The sequence below is a fragment of the Saccostrea cucullata genome, unplaced genomic scaffold (assembly GCF_032062105.1).
Source record: "Saccostrea cucullata isolate Sc308-1 unplaced genomic scaffold, CSIRO_AGI_Scuc_v1 ctg8881, whole genome shotgun sequence".
In the NCBI taxonomy this organism is placed as follows: Eukaryota; Metazoa; Mollusca; class Bivalvia; order Ostreida; family Ostreidae; genus Saccostrea; species Saccostrea cuccullata.
Window position 1 is genome coordinate 1 of NW_026925071.1, and position 25,218 is coordinate 25,218.

Genomic DNA, 25,218 nt, shown 5'->3' on the forward strand with positions numbered 1-25,218 from the left:
TTTTCTTTCTTCTGTATTCATTTAAAGTCTCTTAAGGCGTCATTACAGCATCCTAATCTATCTGAACTGCTCCCCTCCCCGTAACGTCAAAAAAAGACGCCATTTTTCGTATATTGTGTTTATTTCCCATTTCAAATGCTCGGGAAACTGCCAAAAATTAAACAAATGCCTTAAATTTTTTAAAAAAGACGACAGAATTGATTATGGAATGGAATAAGGATAATTTTCATCCTAATCTTATGTATTGAAAATTTTTATTACGAATAAATTTTTAGTTTTCTCTAATATAACCTTGCTATTTTTACCGTGGCCTGGGGCAATCCCTGTGCCATTCAAGCAGAATAAAATCTTTATTTTTGAATATATTTTAAAAAAACATTATGATTCACTTAAATATTTTGAATAAACATTTGCTGAAAATTTAGTTTTGGTGCGCCCATTACTTTCGAAAAAAACGCTTTGTCCACGATTTTATGGGACAACCCTCGTATACCCCCACTTTGGGAATATCAGGTTTTACAATAAATCTTCGGATTTTTTTAAGTTAAAATGTAAAAAGATAACAACTTGACATATCAAGATATATTTTTTTCTTTTTCTCAAGCTTCCTTCAATGGAGTAAAGCAATAAATAATTAATCACCGAAAAATACCTTTCTGCAAAACTAAAAAAACCCAAACCAGTTTTTTTTTAAATTTAAAAAAAAATAAGCTTTAAGATTCAAGAAATAAATAAATCAAAGTTGAAAAAACAACTTGTTCAATCCCAGACAAGTTAAAATTTGAAAATCTAGTTAATATCTAAATAAAGAAATTAAAGAAGTAAGTCAAGGATAAGATAATATAGAGTCCTGTCACTTCATACGTAAAATACATAATTAAATAATTAAATTCCAATTCTAAATGTCACTTGTCATTGGACTTTTGTTTTAATAGGTTTTGATTCAAGACATGATTTAAATGCCCTAAATTGATTGAAGTTATGTGCTTTAATCAGTCATCCATATAGCACATAGTAGGTTGAATGGTGCAATTTGATAATTAAATATGCATGCTTACACCAAATTGATAAAGATGAAATGCATGCATCTCATTTTATTTAATAAGTTCATTTTTTTTCGTTGTCATACTGAAAATTAAATGGAACCCCCCTTCTCTCTAGTTTTTTTTTTCTTTCTCTCTCTCTCTCTCTCTCTCTTTGTTTTTGTTTTTTTTTTTTTTGGTACACGAACTTTCATTACATTTTCGAAATATGCAAGAAAGTATGGAGTTTAACATGTTATAAGATATACATTGTACCAGGGTTCCTACAAAAAAAATGCCTGACACAAGTGATAATATTAGTTCATAAAATACAAATTTTGAACATTTATTCCCAAACCCAACGTTTAAATTAAAAAAAACAATTCTAAACCGTTTTAAACTGGCAGGTCCTCAACAAGTAGTACTAGTGATTAAAGAAAATTATATCTACAGATATTAGAAGGTTTACCTTAAATCTTATACAATTTCTGTAGAACGGCCTTTCTTTGTCCACACTTTTTAAAAACTAAACGTATGTCACACATACAAAATAGTTCCTCGGTTACTTAAATAAGCAGCATGTTGTTGCAAAGGACAGGTAGATCAATGAAAATGACAATTTTTTACTCTAAAAATATACTTTGTACCAAATAAAATGATCGAAGTGTATGTTATAAAGAAGTGTACAAATTGTTTTTTTTTTCCAAAGGAAAATTTTGGGGAGCATTAGATTGAAGCCTTTATAATATTGGAACCATGCTTGATTTTTTTTTATCATTTCTGATAGCAGCGTTCCAAAAGATAAATAAATAATTTCGCCAGGAAATATATAAAAGCTTTTGGGAGCAAATAAAAATTTCGAAAGTATCAAAAAATTAGGCTTTATAACTAACTCCCTATGATATCTTAAATAAAGTAAAAATACAAAACTGTAATATCCACACGACTTATTTTACGTCGGAAGTGCTATAAACAATCAACAAAATATGAAACAAAATAAAGTTAAGTAGGCTAATGAGGGATCAAAAAATTAGTTTAGCGTTCAGTAACAAGACATAAAGAATACATGTATGTACACCATTTTAAATGTCTATACTTGTTTGTGCCAATTACATAAAATTTGCCACTATCACTATGTATAGAGTAAACAAAACTACACATATATTTTTTTTGCCGACAAAGTCCATGTATCACCATTACGTTTTAAAAATGATGACTTTAAAACAAGCTTGTTGATTTTTGATTATAAATTTGTTTGTCAGAATGTATCTCGTTTTAAAAATTGTTCAAAATACTACCTAAGCCTAAGCTCATTTAGGCATCAAAATTTTTTTTAGTCTATATAGAGATAGCGTCAACCTTACGAAATGAGGAATGTTGATATTTTTTTTTTATCAACTTGTTTGTCATTGATTTACCTCATGCTCTTATTATGCTCGTATAATCAAATTAGATATACAAGTAGAGCTTTTCTAAAAAGCTTACCGTTTTTTACAACAATTTTAAAACAGTAAACGACTACCCCTATCAGGCCGTATAATTCTTTTCAATTTTGTATTCCACTTTGTTTTTTACTGGCATTACCCCTACCACGGTTGTCGCTCGGTCATCTCCGTAAATTTTGACTGACCGAGACTTTCGGCAAACCTCGGCTATTCCATTCCCTTTTTCAAACAAGAAAGGGGAAAAGAATAATAACAAATTGTAAAGCCTGCAAGCTATAAAAATCAAATTTTATTTATAATGAAATTAAAGAACATATTCATTTATTGTAAAAAAAATACCATGTTTTTAAAAATTAATTACTGCTGATTTTGCTGTTCGTTTTGTTTTTTTTAAGATTGGAAATCTTGCAAAATTGTTAAGTGAAAGAAAATTAGATCATCAGAAAGTTATCCCCCTTGCCTTGAACAGCATTTCAACCAATGAAATAATTGAAAATTTTTATCATGCAATTTCTACCAATCACAAAAGAGAGGACTATATGCAGGTGATAAAAGGTATATTGCTGCATAAGTAAGGCAAGTTGGTGATTGAATAGTTAAAAGTCATCACGTTTAACATAAAGCGTTGTTGTTTGAATAGATTTTCATTAACAAGCCATTGACAAACATGTAGACGAACAAAGATATCAACAATTTCGTTTAAAATAAAGTTTTGGTAAGTCAATTACCTTGTCAGCAAGAATAAATATCATTAAGGACAGACGAGACGTTCCTCAATAATAGATAACTTTTTCCAAGATTTTGTCCTTGAAGAATTACTACTTTAACATGTTTACTCACAAAAAATTGAGGTACCTTACCAGGCATTTGAACGAGATACCAAAGGATGGCATTTCTTATATAATCCTTTAGGGAAAAAAAACTTAGTTTGCAAAAAACATATTTTTAGTGTTTCTACTTTTTAAAAACTAAATGTTTTTAAAAAGAAACCAGTTTAGAAATCAGAAAGTAATTAAAATATATTTTTCCTACATTATGAAGATGTACAAAACAGATATTTGGGGAACGTCTCGTCTGTCCTTAAGTCAAATGCTGATTTATGTTCAAAAACTAAAATATTTGTCAAACTAATTATTAGACCATTTTTACGTATTTTTCCGTCCCTGAAAAGGAGCTCATTGCGTTTGTGATCGTCGACAGGGGAGGTTTACATCTCAATGACATCTGATCCTACCTCTGATGATTTAGAGGTGCTTTTTTTTTTAAATTTGCTTGTTTTAACAGATTTTCTAAGCCTTTATGAGCATGTCAAATCTTTAATTAAATCGAACTATTGATATTCTTGTTTCATCAGCATGTTTGTCAATAGTTTGCCTCAATGTAGAAATTATTCGTATGAAGAGCATGATTTCTCATACTAGTATCCAATCAACTGGACGACATAAACTACATATTTAATAGCTGCAGAACTGTAGCGTTATTGTTTTCTATATTTGTCTTTGACCATAACGCTACAGATCCGTAATTACGGCGCAGGATTTTTTTGCGCACTGTTTGGGAGAATTTCTCCCCTTTCCAACTTTGGTAAATTATCAACATTCAAACCCTAATTCCAGACACATTCTTAAACCAATTTGTATATTTCATCCTCCTCTAAACCCTTTATAGTCGTCTCTACAGGCTATAAACTGGCTTGATTTGAATTCTCTGGGGGATTGCAGAAAATTCTAATTCAAGCGAGTTTATCGCTTGTAGTGACGACTATAAAGGGCTGGGAGGTGTATAAAATATACAGATTTATCTAAAACTGTGTCTAGCATTATGGAGGGAAAGGTAGATGAGTTACCAAAGTTGGAAAGGAGAGAAATTCTCCTAAACAAAAAATGCGCAAAAAATCTTGCGCCGTAAATTGCACATTTTTTGCATTACGGGATCTGTAGCGTTATAGTCATAGACAAATATATAAAACCATAACGCTATACTTCTGCAGCTAAATATTTATCCTGCAACTACCCCTTGCATTGACCTAATAAAGGTAACCTAATAAACCAAAGCTTTATCCGGTCACTGCCCTAATAAAGCCTCGTGCATGTATTCCGACGTTCCAAAAGCATTGTGACGTCACGTATACTGCAATGTTTACGCCATGGCGTCATAGTTTCAACTGCAGAGATGTGCCTAAATCTGTCGGAATTAGCTTGTTTTGGACGCTCAAATGTAAAATTTTGTTGCAGGATAAACAAAATACATGATGACTGTCTTGAAATGTAAGCGATATTTGGGCTCGGGTCGAAAACGTAAGAGGGCTCGGCAAGCCTCGCCCTCTATCACGTTTTCTTACCCAGATATCGCTTATATTTCAAGACAGTAACCATGTATTTCATATATATGCAGGTGATCAGGATATCTGTCTAAAAAATAAAATAAGGGAAATTATTGGAAATTAAAGTTGACGTCATCACGTTTATCATAATTAAATAGTTTTGTTGCAATTTTACCATTAACGTCTTTTTCTGGTAAAATATCCAGATATGAAACAGATATGTCTGACTACGTGTTATCTTCTGAGTTCATTGGGATATATTGAATCTACATGTAAATGAAAGTATCCTTTAATATTGATAATATGCCGGAGATAACATACGATTTTATCATATTTCAGGATTTTATATTGCTTCATTTACTCCAAAACAACAAAAATCTATTGCTACATTTTAGTGTTACTGTTATTTTTCCTTTAAACATTTTACATGTTCAAGAATATTTTACTTTTGTAACCAACTGTTAATTAATGAACAAAAACATAAATTCTACATATATTCATGTTGTTTTAACAAAATGAATTATTTGAGTTAAGCCTCAACCTTCAGATACTAATAATTAAACTTTAATGGTTTTATCCTTTTACTTGAATAATTTCAAAACCCATGCACCAAACAGAATAATCGCCCCAATTGATGCTGCAATTGAGAATAAACTTTGCGTTGTTTCAGGGTCCTCGTTCTCCAAGTCTTTTCTTATCGTTTTACGAAGGTATGCCTCTGTGACGTCTTTGTCATTACATTTTGTTTTGCGTTTTTGTATCATCCTGCTCATAACCTTCTCTCCCTCCTTGTATAAAATTTTATCCTCAAAGAACGAACCTCTGTTTGCGGCGACATTTTTATCTATCATATCTAGCAAACATCTAACTTGTTGATTTCCCTCTTGTAAAGTTGCCGTGTTGTTGAAAAATATGCACCTGTATCCGCAACGCTTTAAGATTTCCTTAAGATTTTTTGGAACTTCGCTCAGGTATTCTTCTTCACTTGTTTCATTCCTGCTAAGCTCATCTTTCCCAGTAAAAAGAACTATGAAATACCTGTAAATTTTTTCTCCAAAGCGGCTAACAAACTTTTCTACGGTTTCGTGTTCTTCTATTGTGAATCTGCTTCGAACATTTATCACAAGAATAATCGCATGGGGACCGGGGGCAGAAATCAAAATACACTTGCTCAGTTCTTTCATAAAGCTTTTATCACCATGCAGAGTATGTACGTCAGTATCAAAAGCCCCAGGTGTGTCCACAACAAGGACATCTCTACCGAATCTGTTCGCAGTATGAGATTGGCACTTTTTTGTTACAGAGCTGCCTCCAAGACCCGTTCTAAATACTTTTTCATTTACAATTGTATTCCCAGTGGCACTCTTTCCACTACCAGTTTTACCGAGAAGAACAAGTCGAATCTCTGGTTGATCCATTTCTGAAGAAAGAAAATGATATACTGTAATTTTGATAAAATTTTATTATTATTATAGTATTACGTTTTTTGATTTAATTTGTTTTTTTACTTTATCCGAGTAAATAAAAATGTAGCACTTACCATAGCATGACACTTTCTGTTAAAAAAAAAAATGTTTTAGAAAACTTACTCTAAATTGTTAAAGTTATTCATGTTATTATCAGTAACTTTTCACAAAGTTAACGAAATCCAAACATCCAAACAGAGAGCGAGCTGCTAATTACTAGTAAATACGTTCAAAGGCTTTGCATTATTTATATCCCGGCTTACGGGATGGTATATAGTGATCGGGATGTCTGTTCGTCCGTCTGTACGGCGTCTGTATGTGCGCTTAAACTCCTCCTATTAGTCATATACCACTAAAAAATAAATGATTTTTTTTTTCAAACGGAGGGTATAAATATTTTTATCATGTATGTAAATGGACTGTTTATTTTTTATACGTATAAATGTTTATTTATTAATATTGTACTGTATAACATAGTGTACATCATGTAACTTTAGTCACCTACATGAATATAACAAGCCTCGACGTTTACTCTTTCAGATACTGATAATTTCTTTGGAAGCATGATTTTATCCTTTTATTGAACTACTTACCAGTTTCAACATCGATGCATCAAGAGGAGAAATGGCTCCAACTGCTGCTGCAAATTTTAATAAAGTTTCCACTGTTTCAGAATCCTCCTTCTCCACATCTTTTCTTATCGTTTTACGAAGGTATGCTTCTGTGGCGTCCTTGTAGTAATATGTTGTCTTGCGTTTTTGTATCATCCTTTTTATAACCTTCTCTCCCATCATGTAATTTTCATCCTGAAAGAATGTACCTCTGTTTGCTAAGACATTTTCATCTATCATATCTAGCAAACATCTAACTTGTTGATTTTTCTGTTGTACAGTTGCTTTGTTGTTGAAAAATATGCATCTGTTTCTGCAACGGTTTAAGATTTTCTGAACGTTTCCTGGAACTTCTCTCAGATATTCTTCTTCACTTTTTTCATCGTCGATAAGATCATCTTTCCCAGTGAAAAGAACGATGAAATACCTGTAAATATTTTCTCCAAATCGGTTGACAAACTTTTCAACGTTTTCGTTTTCTTCGCCTGTGATTCTGTTTCGAACATTAATTACAAGAATGATCGCATGGGGACCAGGGGCAGAAAGCAAGATGCACTTGTTCAATTCCGTCATAATGCTATCATTCGGCGTATCGGTATCAAATACGCCAGGTGTGTCCACAACAAGGACCTCTCTACCGAATCTGTTGGCAGTATGAGACTGGCATTTTTTGGTTACTGAGCTGCCTCCAAAACCCGTCTTAAATGCTTTTTCATTTACAATTGTATTCCCAGTGGCACTCTTTCCACTACCAGTTTTACCGAGAAGAACAAGTCGAATTTCTGGTCGATCCATTTCTTTAAAAAAAAAAATGTAAATATTAATATACAGTACTGTGATTGAGATAAAATTTTATTTACCTTAACTTCTTCTTTGATTTCAGTTTTGTTTTTGTTTTTTTATTTTCTCAAAGTTAATTTTAAAAATTATATTTCCATAGCATGCAATTTTCTATTTTTAAAAAAATGACTTGTTACTCTCAAATTAATCTTAACCTAATTAAAATAAATCAATATTCTTTATAGAATTAAAAAAAAACATGAATGAAATATACTAGTATACGAGAGAGAGAGAGAGAGAGAGAGAGAGAGAGAGAGCAGGCAAATATGAAATAATGATTTACGCTACTTGACAAACTTAAAAACTATATATATCATAGATATTATACTTTCATGTGAATTAGTTGAATCTGATTCGTCGAGAAACATTACCCTTTGAATGATGAACCCACGCCCTCCAGCGTTGTGCTCAACATTACTTGACAACGGTTAATATTAACGGGCGCTGCCGGCGCTCTGTTAATGTTTTTAAGGTTTTTATGATATTGGAAAATGATTTTTTTGATATCTGAAATTCAATTTTTTTTTTACATCAAAAATATATTTTTGGTATCAGAAAATAAACGAGACTTTTAATCAAAAATACAAATTTCTGATATCAGAAAATCCTTTTTCAATATCAAAAAATTCAAGTTCTGATAATAATTTTAAAAAAAAATCATTTTTTGATATAAAAAATTCAGCTGGATTTTTTGATATTACAAAATCATTTTTTAATATTAGAAATTCAACAATGAAATGTATAATTTTTTTTACACATCGTCTTGGCCGATGCAGATAATAAATTCTCCCCGGCCAAGATTGTTTCATATAAGGTCTTCCGATGTATTTGGATTATGTACTACTTTCTAATGAATTTGTAGAATGAGAGTTACAAGTATTGGTTTTATTTAAAAAAATAATAAAAACAATATACTCACTGAGAGCATTGAGTATTTCAATTAAAATTAATTACTAGATATAATTTATTGGATTTTCTTAGGAATCCTTTCCTTATTATATTAACAACTGAGGGAGGCTACAAGACTTATTTGGAATATCGATAGTTTTGTAACTTATCAGCATTGTAACTGCATTTATTAATTTCTGTATATTCATTCATATTTCTGAATTATCTATACAATATGCTAAAACACACAAATATTTCGGTTAGACTGAAACAATCATGTAGTTGAAGTAAACTAATCACTAAGCAGCAGCGGAATTGCTGTTCAGTATGAAAAATAATGGGGCATTTTATTAAAGAAAAATCTAAATATGTCATTCATATTCGATTTTTGGATATCAAAAATTCGAACGCATTTTTTGATATCGGAACATGATTTTCTGATTTCAAAAACTCAATTTTTTGATATCAGGAAATTATTTTTTGATAGCAAGAATTCAATTTTCTGATATCAGAAAATCAATATTAATTTCTGATATCATAAAATGGATTTCCTGATAGAAATCATTTCTTGACCATAACTTTTAGTGGGTGGGGTCGTGGCTTTCATGTTTCACATACATGTCTATGCATTTCTTGTCACAATACCTTTCTTTGGGTGCCACCAAATTTGACCTCTTGACCTTGACATTGAAGTGTGACCTTCTTTAAAAAACATACTTTAACCTTGGACAGAAAATTTTCGACAATTGAAGCAATGGTTTTCATACTTCACTTGTGTATTCATTGTGACAAGACCTTTCAGTGGGTAAATATTTTTGACCTTGACCTTAAAGTTTACCCCTCCTTTTAAAAACTTAAACCTTGGCCACAATTTATGAACACTTAGTATTAAATACAGTTTCCATATTTGACAAGTGTATTCCGTGTAACAAGACCTTCATTATGGTCCAAACAATTTTGACCTTTGGAGTATTACTTTATTTAAGCCTAGATCTACATGTATTTGACAAATTCGCTAAAAAACTGTCATTCGGAAGCATCAGTGTTTCACAAACTCATCTTATTTTACCATAATAAATTCAATGATTTTATTTTAAAGTTGAGGGGAGTGTGCTATCGATCCACTTTTCAGGCACCTGTCGTCGGGTGCTCTGCAAACTGAGCTACCAGGCCGACATCCACGGCTCCTTTCTTGTAATGCCAGGGGTCCTGAATCGTTTACCAACAGCTCGAGTCAGTAAGGACAAAAGCTGCCCATGCTGATGTCATCATGACATATTGGAAATAACTCGAAACAAATTCTAAAACACTTAGTCAACTTCATAAAATGTGTAAGTCGTGAAATACTCACCAAAAAATCCAAATACAGTAGGACAGGTTTAGCCTATATGGTCTGTAAAGCTTCTTCTACAAATTGATGACGTAATGCATAACATTACGTCACACAAAAAATATACCAAGACATCAGCAATGCAACGTTTCATTTACAGTGGTTCATTCTACTTCATTGCAAAGGAGATGTAGACAAATGATAATGGCATGTGTTATTACCATAGATGTGAAAATATCGCAGTCAGGTTAACGTCATAATGAAAAAATGTAAACGTTGCGATTGCAGGTACTTTGGTTTACCGAAAATCAGAGACGCTTGACGTTTTAAAAATCTTTATCTTCACATATAAAAATACTTATGCTTTAGTACTGGGATATTTTTTCAATAAAGAGAAAGGCTTGAAACGTAAAGCGCCTGTGATTTCAACATGATAATATGTGAAAAGCACGGGCACTTGTTTCTGTTATGTTTTGAAAATATCTTTAAATCATTACAGAAACAATTGCTTGTGGTGAAAAAGGTGAGAAAAAATGCAGCATTTACGAGCACGGATATGTTAAAACCCGATATGCGGAGATCTTGAAAGAATATGGTACAAAAATAGATTAATATCCTTTGCCAAGAAGACTGAGCACAGCCACTTGTTTTGGAAATTTTTTTGTAGCCCATAACACTTGCTAACAAATGCTATTTTTTTACTATGGGTTAAAAAAATTATTTCTGAAACAAGTGCTTCTATCATAATCATGATTTGATAATATGGGTTAAAAATTTCCCAATCTAATTAAAACAGATCTCGTATTTTGCTATGCGGCGACACAGGAGCGTAAATGATATAATTTTAATTAGATTGTTGAACATTTCCGAACTGAGCTTGCCTGTGGGACTGCGTCAAAAAGCCTGAGTCGTTATGTATTTTTTGTTCCCCGCTTTCGCGAAATCGAGGGGACATTATAGCAGATTTCAAAACCCCTAAAGGATTACATTGTTTGTGACGAGCTGACGCTTTGCTTGTCGAGAACTTTAAATTCTACGTCACATTCTCGCCGTTTACAAAACACGGACAGGTCACGGAATCACGGATGCACGGAAATATAGAAAATAGTACAAATCACGGATTGTTTTTTGTACGGATGATAAATCTGTCCGTGCATTCCGTACATTAAAAAAATCCGTGAGATCTATAAATAAAAATAAAACAAGTGAATTAATATTCACGGAATTTATTTATCGGGAGAAAATGTTACAATATTTAATAACAAAGATTTATATGATAAACTTATGAACTCTTACAATCCATACATTTGATGGTTTTAGACTTTCTAATTTGTTTTTCACTAAGTGTTGTATTTTGACATCGTGGATGAAACCACTGGCGACACTTAGTGCAATTAAACATGAATCCATGTTCAGGCATTCTGCACGTGCAGAACAACTTCATATCAAATGTAAACTCTATTGACTGTTGGCGTTTACACGGAGATGACGGAAATTTACGGAAAATTCCGTCAGTGATACATTTCACTACAATAGACTTGTAGTTACGGACGGAATCTGAGTATTGTTTATATTCATCAAGAGAAATCTGTAAATGTTGGTATTCTGATTTAAGAGTAAAATTCCCTACACCAGCTTTGCCTCGTCTCACTTTACCAAGATAATATTGTTGTAAGAATCGAAAAGATAATACAACAGCATCTATTGGCCCTTCCTTCCAGTTGTTGAGATCTTTCATTAGCCAGTTAAAACCCTCACTTTGATTAGATGTTACACCATTTTCGGGATGCATTTTAACAAATTTTTCTACATAGGCTCGAGCAAAAGCAAAATGCTGTATTTTGGAGTGAACATGAGACTGGAAATATTCAACAAATCTTTGACTCCAGTTGCCTTTTCTTGATTCAATCTCGTGGTCAATGGCTTTTTTGTTGGGCATTCTAAGAATATTATATATTTCTTCAACATAAAAACTTGCATCTGATTTATTTCCACCAGATGAGAAAGTGTATCTTTCTATATCTTTCCTGAGATGACGCCAACACCCAACAATCTTCAGGTTTGTCTCTGCCTCAATGGCATTCAATATACCCCGTTCCATATCAATTGCTATCGGGATATTAGCCAGGTTAGTCTTGCAATATTTTCTTAGGATGTCGAAGACAAGCTCATGGTGAGACTGAAATTTACGTTCATGAACCATGAAGAGGGCAGGCAAAACGGGTTTTTCTTCAAAAGCTTGGTGTTTAAACAAAACAGCTGAAACATAAAAATCACCCATAGAGAAGGTAGTGTCATAGCTCAGGAGTTGTTCATTTTTACTGTTCATTTGGAGACTGTCATTCAGTTCTTTTAGCATTTCCTCCATTCCAATAATAGCAATTAAATCTGGAAATGTGGCAATGAAATGAACAAACCCCTTATCTTCATATGCAATAGCTTGTAAATTTATTATCTTTTGTTGGCCTTTCATCCGATTTGAGGCATCTTTTGTTGGCCTTTCATCCGATTTGACTTTTTCTTTTATGTAGTGAATTTGCCGAACATTTCTTGGCATGTCCGTGATTTCCGCTTTCTCATCCGTGACAACTGATTCTTTATAAATTTTGTGAGCGCTTTTGTCACTGGTCTTTACATTTTCTTGAATTTTTTTGATCACGGAGGGTTTAATTCTCACGGAAATTTTTGTTTGTTTTGTACTATTTCCGTGCGCCTTTGGTTTTGAGAAAGATGCATCTCCAAGATAGTGTATCACGGCAATGTTTTTAAAGTTCGACGATAAAGGAACATACACTTCTTTCCTAAACCTTTTGTCTGTTATTCGTTTTCTCCCCTCCGTAGCAATATGCAAATAGTAATAATACTTTTTTAATTCTCCAGAGTTCCCTTTCACTTTCCGGGTTCCTTCACATGAAAAGCTACGTATAAGAAAAGAAAGAAAGAAGATAAGAGATAGAAAGAAGAGAAAAAAATAAGAAATATAAGAACAGTTGTTTTACAGCTATATATTTATTAATTATAAAGATAATATAAGAACAGTTGTTTTACAGAATTATGTTCTTTATATATATATTTATTAATTATAAATCTTTGAAATATACCTATGTCCATCTGCAACCCAATCTCTGTAAAATCTCCATTTCATTTGTACATAAAACTTTATCCGTGATTTCTCCGTATGAATTCCGTGCAATTCCGTGACTTATCCGTGTTTTGTCAACCTCCTCAATTCTCGCCACATCAAAGAAGTAGACGAAACTTTTAAAGTCGAAACGGCATTTGTGAATTATGTTCTTTATATAATATTAAATGTTCAACATCTCTAACACTTAGGCTAAAAAGCCTAATCGAAATTATATTAACTTCTGTAGCATTTTTCATCCATCTAATAAATCCTAATGGCCTCTATTTTACGTCAGCATACCATTGTTATATACAGTAAAGCTATACGGATTTAAAATGATGTAAAATATGATAATAATTACCGAATAGCAGAAAAAATATTATCCTGGTAATTTAAATTTTCCGTATTCCGTACATAAAACTTTATGTGAAGATTTTTTGTAAACTTATATTCCGTTTATTCCATGAAGTGCAAAATTAATTAAACTACACTTTATACGTACATGTTTTGTCATGTTAGCTGCAGATTGTCGCCACATCAAAGGAAGTAGCCGAGATAGCGTGCCCCCACGAAAAAAGTATATTCAGCTGCAAAAACATCGCTGACGTTTCCAAAACGGGTTTACAAAAGGGGAAAGAAAACACAAATCTTATTAAACAGTTTAAAAAAGAGCAATATTTATATTATATGCATTTTTAATCCATAATAAATTAATGGCCGTGAAAATTTAATTTTAAGCATTTACCATTTGTGTATATGGCACGGTATACATGGATATAAATTTTGAGATTACAGTTTGAAAAACATGATCAATAAATTGCTGGATTTTAAGTACTTTTTTGGCCTATCATTCTTGGATTGTGTAGTTTTTCAAACTGTTCTCCGGTTATCAATATACTGTTGATGTGAAATGATTTTTCTGTGTAAAACAAAATATTCCGTATAATTTACTTGTATAAACCATGAATAAAAGAACATTTCTGTCAAAGAAGTAATTAAACTACATTATATCAAAATACGTACATAGATTTTTTTTTTTAAATGTTAATGCTCTCTCTCTCTCTCCAGAAAAAAATATATTGAGTGAGCTGCAAATATGAAAAAACTGTATATATTGATGCACAAAAATATGATCAGGTATTTTCATTAATTTTGCAAATTTTACCTTAATTGCAAATAAGGAAAGATTAAATCAAAAAAATTGCTCATATACTATCAATACATCTGTAGTTGAAATCCGAACGAAGCATATTGGACCGAAATCTCAAAAGCAAATGGCAGTATAAATAAGAAATGTTGTAAGAAGATTACAATATCAGGGTCAGGAGGACTATTACACAACAATTATGAGGAATGTTTGGTTGTGGAAAAGGCAATTTCAGAGTATGTTAGGAACACATGGTTAGTAATATTTTAAGATTACAGTTTGAAAAACATTGGAGAAATAAATCAGAACCAGCGCACTTTTTTTAAAATATACAGTTTTTTCACCAAGGGTAACTACCTTGTAGTGAGGCAAATCTATCACCAATATTTTCTAAAAAGTTTTGAATTATGGAGTCTTCGTGCTAAATTAATATTTTCAACTTTTGTTTCAATGTGTACCCCCAAACAACCGTATTATATTTAGTATAAAATATGTACTTGTAATTTAAGTATCCATAACATAAGAAGAACATTTCTGTCAAGAGAAGTATGCCTATTCACAATTGTAAATTTATATCAAAACACTAAATTAGAACAGTGCAGAGTTTTGTTTTAAAAAATACACACGTATAATAGCTCTCTCTCAGGCGCCAGGAAACGTTTAAAAGTGGCTGCATATATTATTTCACTCTGTTGCATCAGTGATGTTTAAAATATTTGATCAGGTATTTTCATTAATTTTGCACTCTGATTTTTTAATTATCGGTACATCACTAAAATCCATTCTGATTGCTATTAACATATACGACATACATGCGCTGAAAAAAGAATTCGGGCAGAATTATCGCATCAGTGTAGAGAAAAGTAAAAAGCACTATTTTCAATTTCCTTTATAAAACTGAGATTTCTGTAAGAACATAAATATAATTTTTACCCATAACAAACGTTGGAACCGTCACTATATACGCACAAGTTTTTGCAAACAGCAACATATCCTCCATATGGGGGGGGGAGGGTTCAATTTTGAAAAAACAGGTGCAATTTCAGCAACTGTGGGACAACTTTATCGAATGCTAAGACAACTTTTAATGATATGCGATCAATGAATATTTATATTGTACTAACGCAGTGGAACTACAGAAATCAGCTCAGTATTGAAAGTTTAAATATGCTTGTTAAGCAGGTCCCAATATTATATATACCAAGGCCGTAACTACCTTGAAGCAAGTGAGGCAAATGCTTCACCAAATTTTTAGAGTTTTCTAAAAAGTGAAAACTTATGAATTATGCGTGTCTTCGTGCTAAATTAATATTTTCAACTTTTGTTTCAATTTCTGTGAATCAGAAAAGACATGTGTAATAAGATTTTGGCTTTCTCACCAGGTGCCTCATTTTCATTTAGATGACTTGTAAATTATAATTCGTTCTTAAAAATAAATGTTTGTAAAATTTGTAAATATTGTTTGATTGTTTAACATCCCTTCTAAGAATTCACCATTCATATTGAGACTTGGGTTGATCAATACTTAAATCCGGTGGATGGGCTGCAAGTTTTAAATTTGTACAAATATGAAAAAAAAAAAATTTTCAGAAAATGATTGAACAGTGAGAGATCTGTTAAAATTGTGTCATCGTTTAAAAAAATTTTGACTTTGCAGGTACATTCAAGAAAAGTCAGGCGCGTAGCATCGTTTTTGAACCCCGAAAAAAGTGTATGGGGGGGGGGCAGCGTGGGAGAGAATTTTTTTTTTTACTTACCTGTAAAAAGTTTGACAACAAGCAACTCGTCACAAACAAGGGGGTTTTGAAATTTGCCCAAATCCAATATTCGTCTGTGGGTCAGTGTGTGATATATAAACTTTGAACCTTGGTACATAACTTTTTTAAGTGTCTATACTTTCAGTATTTCACATGTGTATTCTTGTAATACTCAAACATTTTGGTTTTATATATTTGTCTTTTACCATAAAAGTGGGGCAATATTTTTGGGGGGAGAACCAGGCTTTCTATTAACACATCTTTCACAGTATAAATTCTAAGCACATAGGGAAAAATGTTACAAATCCGTATATTTTATCACATCTTCCAACCCTCTATAGTGACATAGAGAACTTGATTAAAAATTATTTGTTACTTGCTGAAAATTTATTCAATTTCTTCTTTAATTCCAATTAAACAGATATGAACTGTAACTAATTAGGGAGTGAAACAGCTTTGATAGAGCAATCATGAAAAAAAAAAAAATTTTCTAAATAAAATAATTTTTTTACTTATATTTAAAAACATTTTTAAAACAATGTAGAAATCACTGTGTAAGAGAAGGACAAATATGAATTATTTTATATAATGCCACAAAACGTGTAGGGAACATGTATATGACCTTAAGATGTTTGCAAAACTTCCTGCTTTTCAGAAAAAGGGATAATTCTTTGCTTTCATGATAAATCTTGTTCAGTATCCTTTACTTTCAAATTGTCCAGAAAATCTAAAAAAATGTACTTATATTTAAAAACATTTTTAAAACAATGGTATATTATTTTATTATAATGCCAAGAAATGACAAAAAAAATCAAATCGCTATGCGCAGGATTTCATCCTCTTTCTTTCAAATTTATAATCCAATGGTATAAAAATGACATTTATAGCGTATAAAAATGTCATCAACAACACCAAACGACATATATTTTTGCAAACTAGATAATGGTAGCGACTGTTGAATACCGGTATGCGAAAAGTTGATTTTGAACGAGATTTTTTGTACCCTTGCGACATCAATTTATTTGCCTGTATTCTCATAGAAACGAACATGTTCTTGCGAATCAAATCAACTGTGAAACATATAAATGCTTTATATGCAAGTGATAAAGTTAAAAATCTACATGAATAAGGGAAGAAGCCAGTAGAAAAATGAAATTACTCTGTCCTATTATGTTACGAATGTACAGAAATGACAAACACTTTTCTGTACTTAGAAAATCTTGTATCCCAACATACTTTCCCTATTTAAAACCTATATACGTGTATGTCAGTCACTGTCATGACTGTGGCTTTGTGGCAACACCTTTTTTTTTTTTAAAAATGTACGAATTTGATCAATCCACTTTGAAAAAGAAAATTCAAAGTGTGTCAAATTTAGGACAAAATCAACGTTTTTTAAAGTGATTAAGACTTAAAAGAGTGTACTTGATCTATGACATCAACATTATTTTTCACTGGAGGCACTTTTAAAACTTTTCTCTTTGACAAAAAATTGCGCAAAACTGATAGTATCAGGGACCTATATACTAACTACTAGCATAAAGGTCCCTGATATTATTGATTTCTTTTATTCGCCGAGAAAAGGGAGAAGACATGTAGAAATTTAAGCCCCTCAGCTCATTTCTTTATTTTCTCTACCCAGTGAAAACTAAAAACAAAATACATTAATTAATAATTTATCAAGAGGGATACTCGTCCTTGTGTGTGGAAGGTGGCACTCTTACCATCAGTTAAGTCAGAGAATAACAAACTCGGAATGGGAACATCTATATTATTTACATCGGAATCGAGAGACAATAAATTTTACATTGCATTTTATTACATCGGAGTCGAAGTACGACAAATTTCAAACAGCAACAGAAGGGATCACTCCGATCAGAAGAAAAAAATCAGTGCAATGTTAAAACCAAGAAGACCATTTTTTCGAACAAAAAGACGAGTAATTATTGCTTTCCTCGCTTGGAATTTTATTGGAGCATTTTATGTGTGGTTGCCCCATGTTTGGAAAATCCAAGCAGAGGATGCGGCTGGCCAAAAACAAAACAGCACACCAGCAAGTCGGTGAACATATAACTCTGTTACAAACGTGATTCGAGACAGTGCTTATACGTGTTTTTGACTCAAAAATACATGTTCGATAAACTGTGTGATAAATCACCCTTCCGCTTGCTCCATCGATCCTATACTTAAAAAAAAAAGATAGTCGATGGATGAATGACCTTGACGTCACCAATGTTTGTATAACAGAGCAGATTTGTGATGTAACATCTACATTTGACACTAGAACTTGAATCCATTTCATCAATTTGATTTGCATTAGGCCTATTTGATTATAGTATCGAAATACGTCCTCTTAACATTCTTGTGCCACTGCCTACGTGGTTCAATTTTTACAAGGAATATTGTTTGAAGACAAAAGTGAAAAGAGGATACTAGTGTGTCATGTTTACATAGACATGTAAGATAGTGTCATGTTTAAATAGACGTAATATACTAAAGTAGACTACAATGTGCAAGGAGGAACTTTATAAATACTGCATTTCATTCTCTTTTAGAATAAACTTCAAACTGGATGTAAAGGGTTCCTGGATTTGGCAGGGTACCTGGATTTGTCAGAGAATATGATAAACATTTCCACATGGTGTTTTTTTGTTTTTTTGAAAATTAATCCTAACTGTGATATAATAATGCAAGATTGTTATTTCTAAAAAAAAATAATAAAATAAAGAGATTCATATATCTTTATTCTGACTTCCAGCTATAACTTTCATATATAGCCTTAGCCCTAATTGCAATTGAAATGCAATTAAAATTTTTTTGTAAGAAATCATTCAAGCATCTTCACATCTGATAAACAAATTTCACATTCCAAAAGTTATCTCCCGTTGTCAGCTTAATCTTTTGCTCATTTTTCTCAGTATGACTATGTCATTTGTAAGTTACCTGTAAATATTTTTTTCCAACTGCAAATGCTATCATACAATTTTGATCTGTACCTGTATTGCTAGAATTAGGCACTACATGAAAAACATAAGAAGATACATGTATTCATACAGATTTGATTGCCTCATGAAACTGGTAATGTTAAAGTTGGAGAATAGTGTTTTATGTATGTTGACCCCTCAAAGAGAAATAAGTTTTGTAAATGTGATAGTCCTCTATCCATGAAGAATTCCTTGAGTTTACTTAGCTTCATGTAATTGACTCCAAATATTTACATTTTTATGCGCCCGAATCGATAGATCCCGGGCGTATATTGTTTTTGTCCTGTCTGTTTGTCTTTCTGTCTGTTGTCAACTTTAACCTTCGCCATAACTTTTGAACCATAAGAGATAGAGACTTCATATTTGGTATGCATACTCCACTAATAAAAGTCCTTTCAAACGTCGACAAGGTCAATGATCTTGTGACCTTGACTGTGACCTATATGCTAAAAATAGTTTTTTATACCTTTTGCCATAACTTTTGAACAATGGGTGATAGGGACTTCATATTTGGTGTGCATACTCCACCCATTAAGTTCTTTCGAATGACACCAAGGTCAATGACCTTGTGACCTTGACTGTGACCTATATGCTAAAAATAGCTTTTTCCACTGTTTGTCATATCTTTTGAACCATAGGAGATAGGGACTTCATATTTTGTACACTTACTCCACTAATAAAGTCCTTTCAATTTAGTTTCAAACATCGACAAGGTCAATGATCTTGTGACCTTGTCTGTGACCTATATGCTAAAAATAGCTTTTTACACTTTTTGCCATAACTTTTGAACAAAAGGAGATGGGGACTTCATATTTGGTGTGCATACTCCACCCATTAATTTCTTTCGAATGACACCAAGGTCAATGACCTTCTGACCTTGACTGTGACCAATATGCTAAAAATAGATTTTTTGAACTTTGTTGCCGCCGGGGCGCATAGTGTTTCACAAACACATCTTGTTAACCATAATTTTCATCTCAATCACTTTTGACCAGAATACATCAAGGTTTGCTACTACTGAGTACCAGTATTTCAAATTCATTTGTGACATATTTCTAGCATATACTGCAATATTTTTATTAGCTCTAGCTTAATGTATTGAGTGCAATCATGCACACACACACGTTCCAAGCCAGTTTCTTTCTTATAAATTATCAAATAGTATCTCTTTAATGAACTCATATTGTTTCAAATATATAAGCCACAGTTAATATTGACTGCCAAGATTTTTATTAACGTTTTTTTTTATTACACTAGTAGTACAGCATTGATGCATCCATCATTTTCTGGATTATTTGTCACCTGAGCATATTTACCTGAAATAAAATTAAAAAATTAATACAAGCTATCATAAAATCCAAATATTTAATATTACCGGTACTTTCTCGAGCTCTAGGAAGCATTTCAAACACAAAAGTAAGAAAATTATATGGAAAAAACTTGCACAGCACTGTAAAGGTTACAATAAGAAATATAGGTAATTTTTTAAGATAAGAAATACACACTTTATTAGGATGGGCGATTCTATTAAGGACTTCATTTTAGCAAGATGACGTCACATTGACAAGTGCATTGCGATCAATGCATCATTTATATACTGTTGTTTGGGATTTAACAAACGACAAAACTGCATGTAATAGTAAGTTTATATGTAGTATACAGCTATCCAGCTGTCTGAAATAACAAATAATTTCATTTTGTAGACCTTATATTATGTATGACGTCATAGTAAACATTTCCCGTACAAATTAGGCCCTGTCTCCTTACTGTAACCGTAACTGTGCTGCATATGTTATATAATTTAAAAATAAAGAATGATGTCTTTCATCAATATACATTAGTACATTTCTCATTCCCATATAAAACACAATAATTTATGTTTTTTTCTAAACACTGGTACAATGACAACAATGTTGTTGCAGTTGATTATCGCAAATCTCGTTTGAAAGTACCGGTATACACTCCGATCGAAATGCTAGATACACAACAGAAATGTCATGATTTAACAGAAAATTGCAGCATAAAAAGCATTACTTACCCCAAATTACTTTACCAGCTTGCGTAACAAGACCCAATTCACTAATATTAACCTGAAATTAGACAACCATTCATGTAAACTTGGAAGGTTTGGATCCAGTCATTTCAGAATTCAACTTATTTAAGTCAATATTCTTTTGTCCTTATTGGTTGATTAAAATGGTATGCTGTTGAAAATTTTCCGGACTACAAAAAAGGCTTAAGATTTTGTCAGCATATATCAGATACAATCGTGCATTTATTTTTACCTCTATGATGGTTCCTTTTGTGATGACTCCTAAGCTTGTGTACATGGTTGATGTGGGATTTTTCTTCACACCGATGATGGGAAGACAAAATGTGGCTTTCAGTTCTGGATGTGTTACATGTGCTTTGTTAAATCGCAGACCCTGAAAAAATGGTTATGCATAACTAACATCAACATGTAACCCTACATGCCTGTGAAAGTTATTGGATTAATCTAAAACTATTATTTTTTCCAATTCAAGATAAGTTTGACACTCTATCTCTTTTTTATTTTTCATTTTTGTGAAATAATTTCAAATATGACAACTCACCATTGGTCGAATAAATCTCTCAAATTTTGGGGGTTTTCTTGTGAACCCCTCCCCCACATAACACACTTTGGTGACCATTCTTTTCCATCCTTTCCCTGTAAATCACAAACAGTCAAGAATAGAATTCTCTGATACATCAAATTTTTAATCAATATACTGTTGATAATCTGTAATAGAATTACTTACGTTTTGTTTTGCCACTCTTAACAACTTTGAACACCTCTGCCTCACTCATGCCCCTTACTTTCGGCAAAGGAACTTCCCATTTACCCTGTAAACAATACAACATAAAGAGCATATAATACAAACTGCTATGAAAAATTACTAATATACAATAAAAAATAATATCTTTCAAAAGACAAGTACCGATAAGTTTTTTTGTGATTTGAAGAAAAATGTGGTTTCCAGTGTGTATAAATCACACCACCTTGATAAATAAGTCACCTTTTTAAGCAGGTTATCTCTTTATTATATGCAGTCTCTATTCAATCATGTTAGAAAGTACTAAAACCCTACGTACTAAGACCCTCTCTGTAAAACACATATTTAGCTTGCAGCTTTTACCTTTTTGTTTCTAAATAATCATATAAGTCAAGACTTTATTTATACTAAGGACTGAGAGCTCTATCTAGCAGGTATTATATAATACTTTTCCATCTTCCCGTGGAAAGATCCCACTGACATTGTTCTGTATAATTACTTACAGCCTTTTCCTTTCTTTTCTGTTTAATCATGTTGGACAAGACTTTAGCTCTACTCTGGCCTTCTCTGTCAAGTAAGTATGCTGGAACGGCTCCCTCTGGTACTTCATCATTATTCTTTTGTTTCGTTTTTCTTTCTTCATGCATCTTTATTCTAATATTTAATGAAAGTAACAGATACAAGTCTTTCTATTCAATATTTTGGACATAATTTATTTTACCATACAAGTTTTTTTCAAGTTGAACTTTCATTGTCAAAAGATGTGCAGAGGGCATATTTTCCATTACCAGATTGAAGTACACGTGTAATAATATCAATTTTAAATGAGGTAGATGCTATTTACAGAAGTCTTTAAACTAAAACAATTTAAAGAAATATGTTAAAATACATGTCATTAACATTAAACTTACGTCTTTTTCATTTGAACCTTCTCTGCATGTCGTTTCTTATTGTACAATTTTGCCCTAGAATAAACAGAATTGGAAGGATATAAATCTATACCACTATTAATAACTTAAAAAATATATAAATGTGAATTTCATTTTCATCTATTCATTTCTATTATTATTTATTTTACATACCTTATTCCCCTTAGCTTTTTGGCTTTTTCTGCCATCTCATGGGCCTTTCTTCCTTCTTTCTTTCTCCTGTAAGAATTCATACATACATGTATTATGTTAGATATAAACTGCTGTTTTGTTTTTTTTTTCATGTTTTCTTTTTTATGTTCAAGTTTTCAACCCCAAATGAAACATGCATACTTTCAACATTCAGTCTGTACCCTGTACAAAAGTGTAACTTACTTTTTCTCATGATAATCAAGTCTGTAGCCATGACGCTTCCTGTGAAGCTCAATATGTTCATTCTGAGGCTGTAATAAAGAATTCAGAAAGTGGATAAGTGCTCATGCAAAATTCATTCCTTACTTGCCTCTTTGTAAATTTCTGTACATCCCTGAAAGAATTTCCCTACTTAAGATTCTTTATCTCCTCACAACAGAGTTGGAAGAGATATACAATGTAGTAACACAAATTGAATGTGTGTTTGTTTGTTGGTGCACTATGTCTTCTGCAAAATGGAAGTAATGTAATTTGAAACCAATTGTACCATTCTTTAACATAAGTGCCGAAGACTGTCAATCATTCCAATGAAAAACTATCTGAAAACACTTTATGTTTACTGACTAAAATATGACAGTCCCAGTAATTGTTATTTATTGAAAGTGTATTTCAAATTAACATTAATTTTTATTATGTATGAAGTGTATGAAATTTTAAAACTATTATTTTATAAATAAGTGGGCAAATTAAAGCAATTGATGATCAGAAGTTAATTCTATTATTTGTTGTTTAAAACAGTAAATATGCTTCATTTTACTTTGATGTGTGATGTATTATGCAATGGAAACCCCCGGTTGGCTCCTTAAAATGAGAATTCAATATGTATATTAATGTTGATTTGGCTAAGCAAAAAAAAATGGTGGTTCCATTACCACCATTTGTTCCCTGTATGGGATTCACACATATCATTTCATGGTTGAAAAACTTGGAAATCAGTTTTTACGCTATTTACATAGACTAAAGGAAATAAAGACCTTGTTATTATTACACTACGGGTTTTAAAATTTATTATTTATTACCTGTGGCCTACCTATCTGAATCTACAATTCCATTGCCTAAAATACCGGCAAACCATTAAGTAAATTTGACAAATTTGATAGTGATTAACATATTAAAGCAAACATTACAATATATGATAGTTTGACATGATATCAGACGTACATGTGTAAGTCTTTAACAGGTCCGGTACAATCACTAGATTTAGCTACGTAGCTTGATTTACCTACATAGCTTTATTTACCTACCTGAGGTAGCTTGATTTAGCTACCAAATCAATTTATTTCTATAAAAAAAGCATTTTTCTCAGGGTGTGCAGAAAATATCGTTTTGATGCAGTGATCATTTTCAACTTTGAACTCATCTGAAAACAATTCATGAAAAATTCCCTCTTGAAGAAATGTCTTTTTCTGCGCAACTGCAATCTTCTGAAAGTTTTGGGGCTATGTATGACAGTTAGAACAGTTACTCCTTGAATGAATTATTCAGCACAATGTGAAGTAATCATTACACTCAGTCATGCCTCACCGCTCGTAAAGATAACCAAACAATGGAATTACATGTTTTGCTCTAAATTGACCAAACGCAGCAGTGTTTAAACTATCTCTGCTTTGGATTGTTTTTTTAAGCCTCCCTATTATAAATATCAATAGTCATTTAACTGCGATTTTTTGTCTCTTTTTCATAAAAAGAAAAAAATTTGAAAAGTTACCTTGAAATAGCTAAATAAAGCTACCTGAGGTAGGTTAATAAAGCTACGTAGGTAATTCTACCTACGTAGCTAAATCTAGTGATTGTACTGGACCTGTTTAAAAAACGTGCTTTTTCCTGGACGATATTAAAACAGAGTTTACATTAAATTCATCGTTCAGATACGTAAAATACCAACAGCATATCTTTATTTCGTTCGAAATACTTTGTTTCTATGGTATAATTGTGAGCTTTTGAAACAATACATACCATCTTTCAAGAGATTTGTGAAATCGTGTGACTATGTTTTTTCTTGGCAGTCTAAAAAGGAAGTATGTGAGGGTACGTTAATGCCAAAATTTAGAGAGTGGAACTATGAAATCCGGAACAGATTTTTATTTGCTTGGGAAATAGTTTGATACTAAAAAGTTAGGCCATAGTTTGCTTTATTAATATCATTTGATGAAAGTTAAATTTAAAAAATCAAATTACACTTTTTCATGCGAAAGAATTAAGTACCGCGATATAATGAGACACCTGTATATAAGCGTTTAACATTTATGGATTGCGTTAGGTGACCTGTGGTCTCCCCTATGATTTTATTCCATGTAACGTTATAGTATACATCAGTAGGGGACAACAGTAAGGTAACCAGAGAACAAGTAATATTGTACATCAG

General features: G+C 32.0%; 2 protein-coding genes and 1 long non-coding RNA gene across 3 annotated transcripts; 1 reads left to right on the top strand and 2 right to left on the bottom strand.

Annotated features, from left to right (window-relative positions):
• Nucleotides 1-5,063: 5,063 nt before the first annotated feature.
• Nucleotides 5,064-10,112, bottom strand: LOC134267999 (GTPase IMAP family member 8-like). Its single transcript, XM_062750206.1, has 4 exons — nt 9,947-10,112; nt 6,850-7,664; nt 6,331-6,346; nt 5,064-6,210 (listed from the first exon to the last, which is right to left on the bottom strand). The coding sequence occupies exons 2-4, from the start codon at nt 7,660-7,662 to the stop codon at nt 5,372-5,374; spliced, it is 1,668 nt and encodes a 555-aa protein (XP_062606190.1). The 5' UTR covers nt 7,663-7,664; nt 9,947-10,112; the 3' UTR covers nt 5,064-5,371.
• A 7,618-nt stretch (nt 10,113-17,730) lies between these two features.
• LOC134267997 (uncharacterized) lies at nt 17,731-18,698 on the top strand. Its single transcript, XR_009992264.1, has 2 exons — nt 17,731-18,411; nt 18,509-18,698. It is a non-coding gene; the product is annotated as an uncharacterized LOC134267997 (long non-coding RNA).
• Nucleotides 18,699-20,150: 1,452 nt separating this feature from the next.
• LOC134267998 (ribosome biogenesis protein NSA2 homolog) lies at nt 20,151-24,884 on the bottom strand. The gene is made up of 10 exons (XM_062750205.1): nt 24,810-24,884; nt 23,037-23,104; nt 22,815-22,880; nt 22,644-22,697; nt 22,236-22,386; nt 21,718-21,802; nt 21,532-21,626; nt 21,223-21,363; nt 20,976-21,027; nt 20,151-20,253 (listed from the first exon to the last, which is right to left on the bottom strand). The coding sequence occupies exons 1-10, from the start codon at nt 24,810-24,812 to the stop codon at nt 20,186-20,188; spliced, it is 783 nt and encodes a 260-aa protein (XP_062606189.1). The 5' UTR covers nt 24,813-24,884; the 3' UTR covers nt 20,151-20,185.
• Nucleotides 24,885-25,218: the final 334 nt, after the last annotated feature.

What these genes read in the sequence shown, in the direction of transcription:
- LOC134267999 (XM_062750206.1), bottom strand. Translation starts at nt 7,662, where the DNA reads ATGGATCGACCAGAAATTCGACTTGTTCTTCTCGGTAAAACTGGTAGT.
- LOC134267998 (XM_062750205.1), bottom strand. An exon ending in AAAAAGCTAAGGGGAATAAG is followed by an intron (nt 22,698 to 22,814) that starts GTATGTAAAATA and finishes TGTTTATTCTAG; the next exon opens with GGCAAAATTGTACAATAAGA. An exon ending in AGAAAAGAAAGGAAAAGGCT is followed by an intron (nt 21,803 to 22,235) that starts GTAAGTAATTAT and finishes TATTGTTTACAG; the next exon opens with GGTAAATGGGAAGTTCCTTT.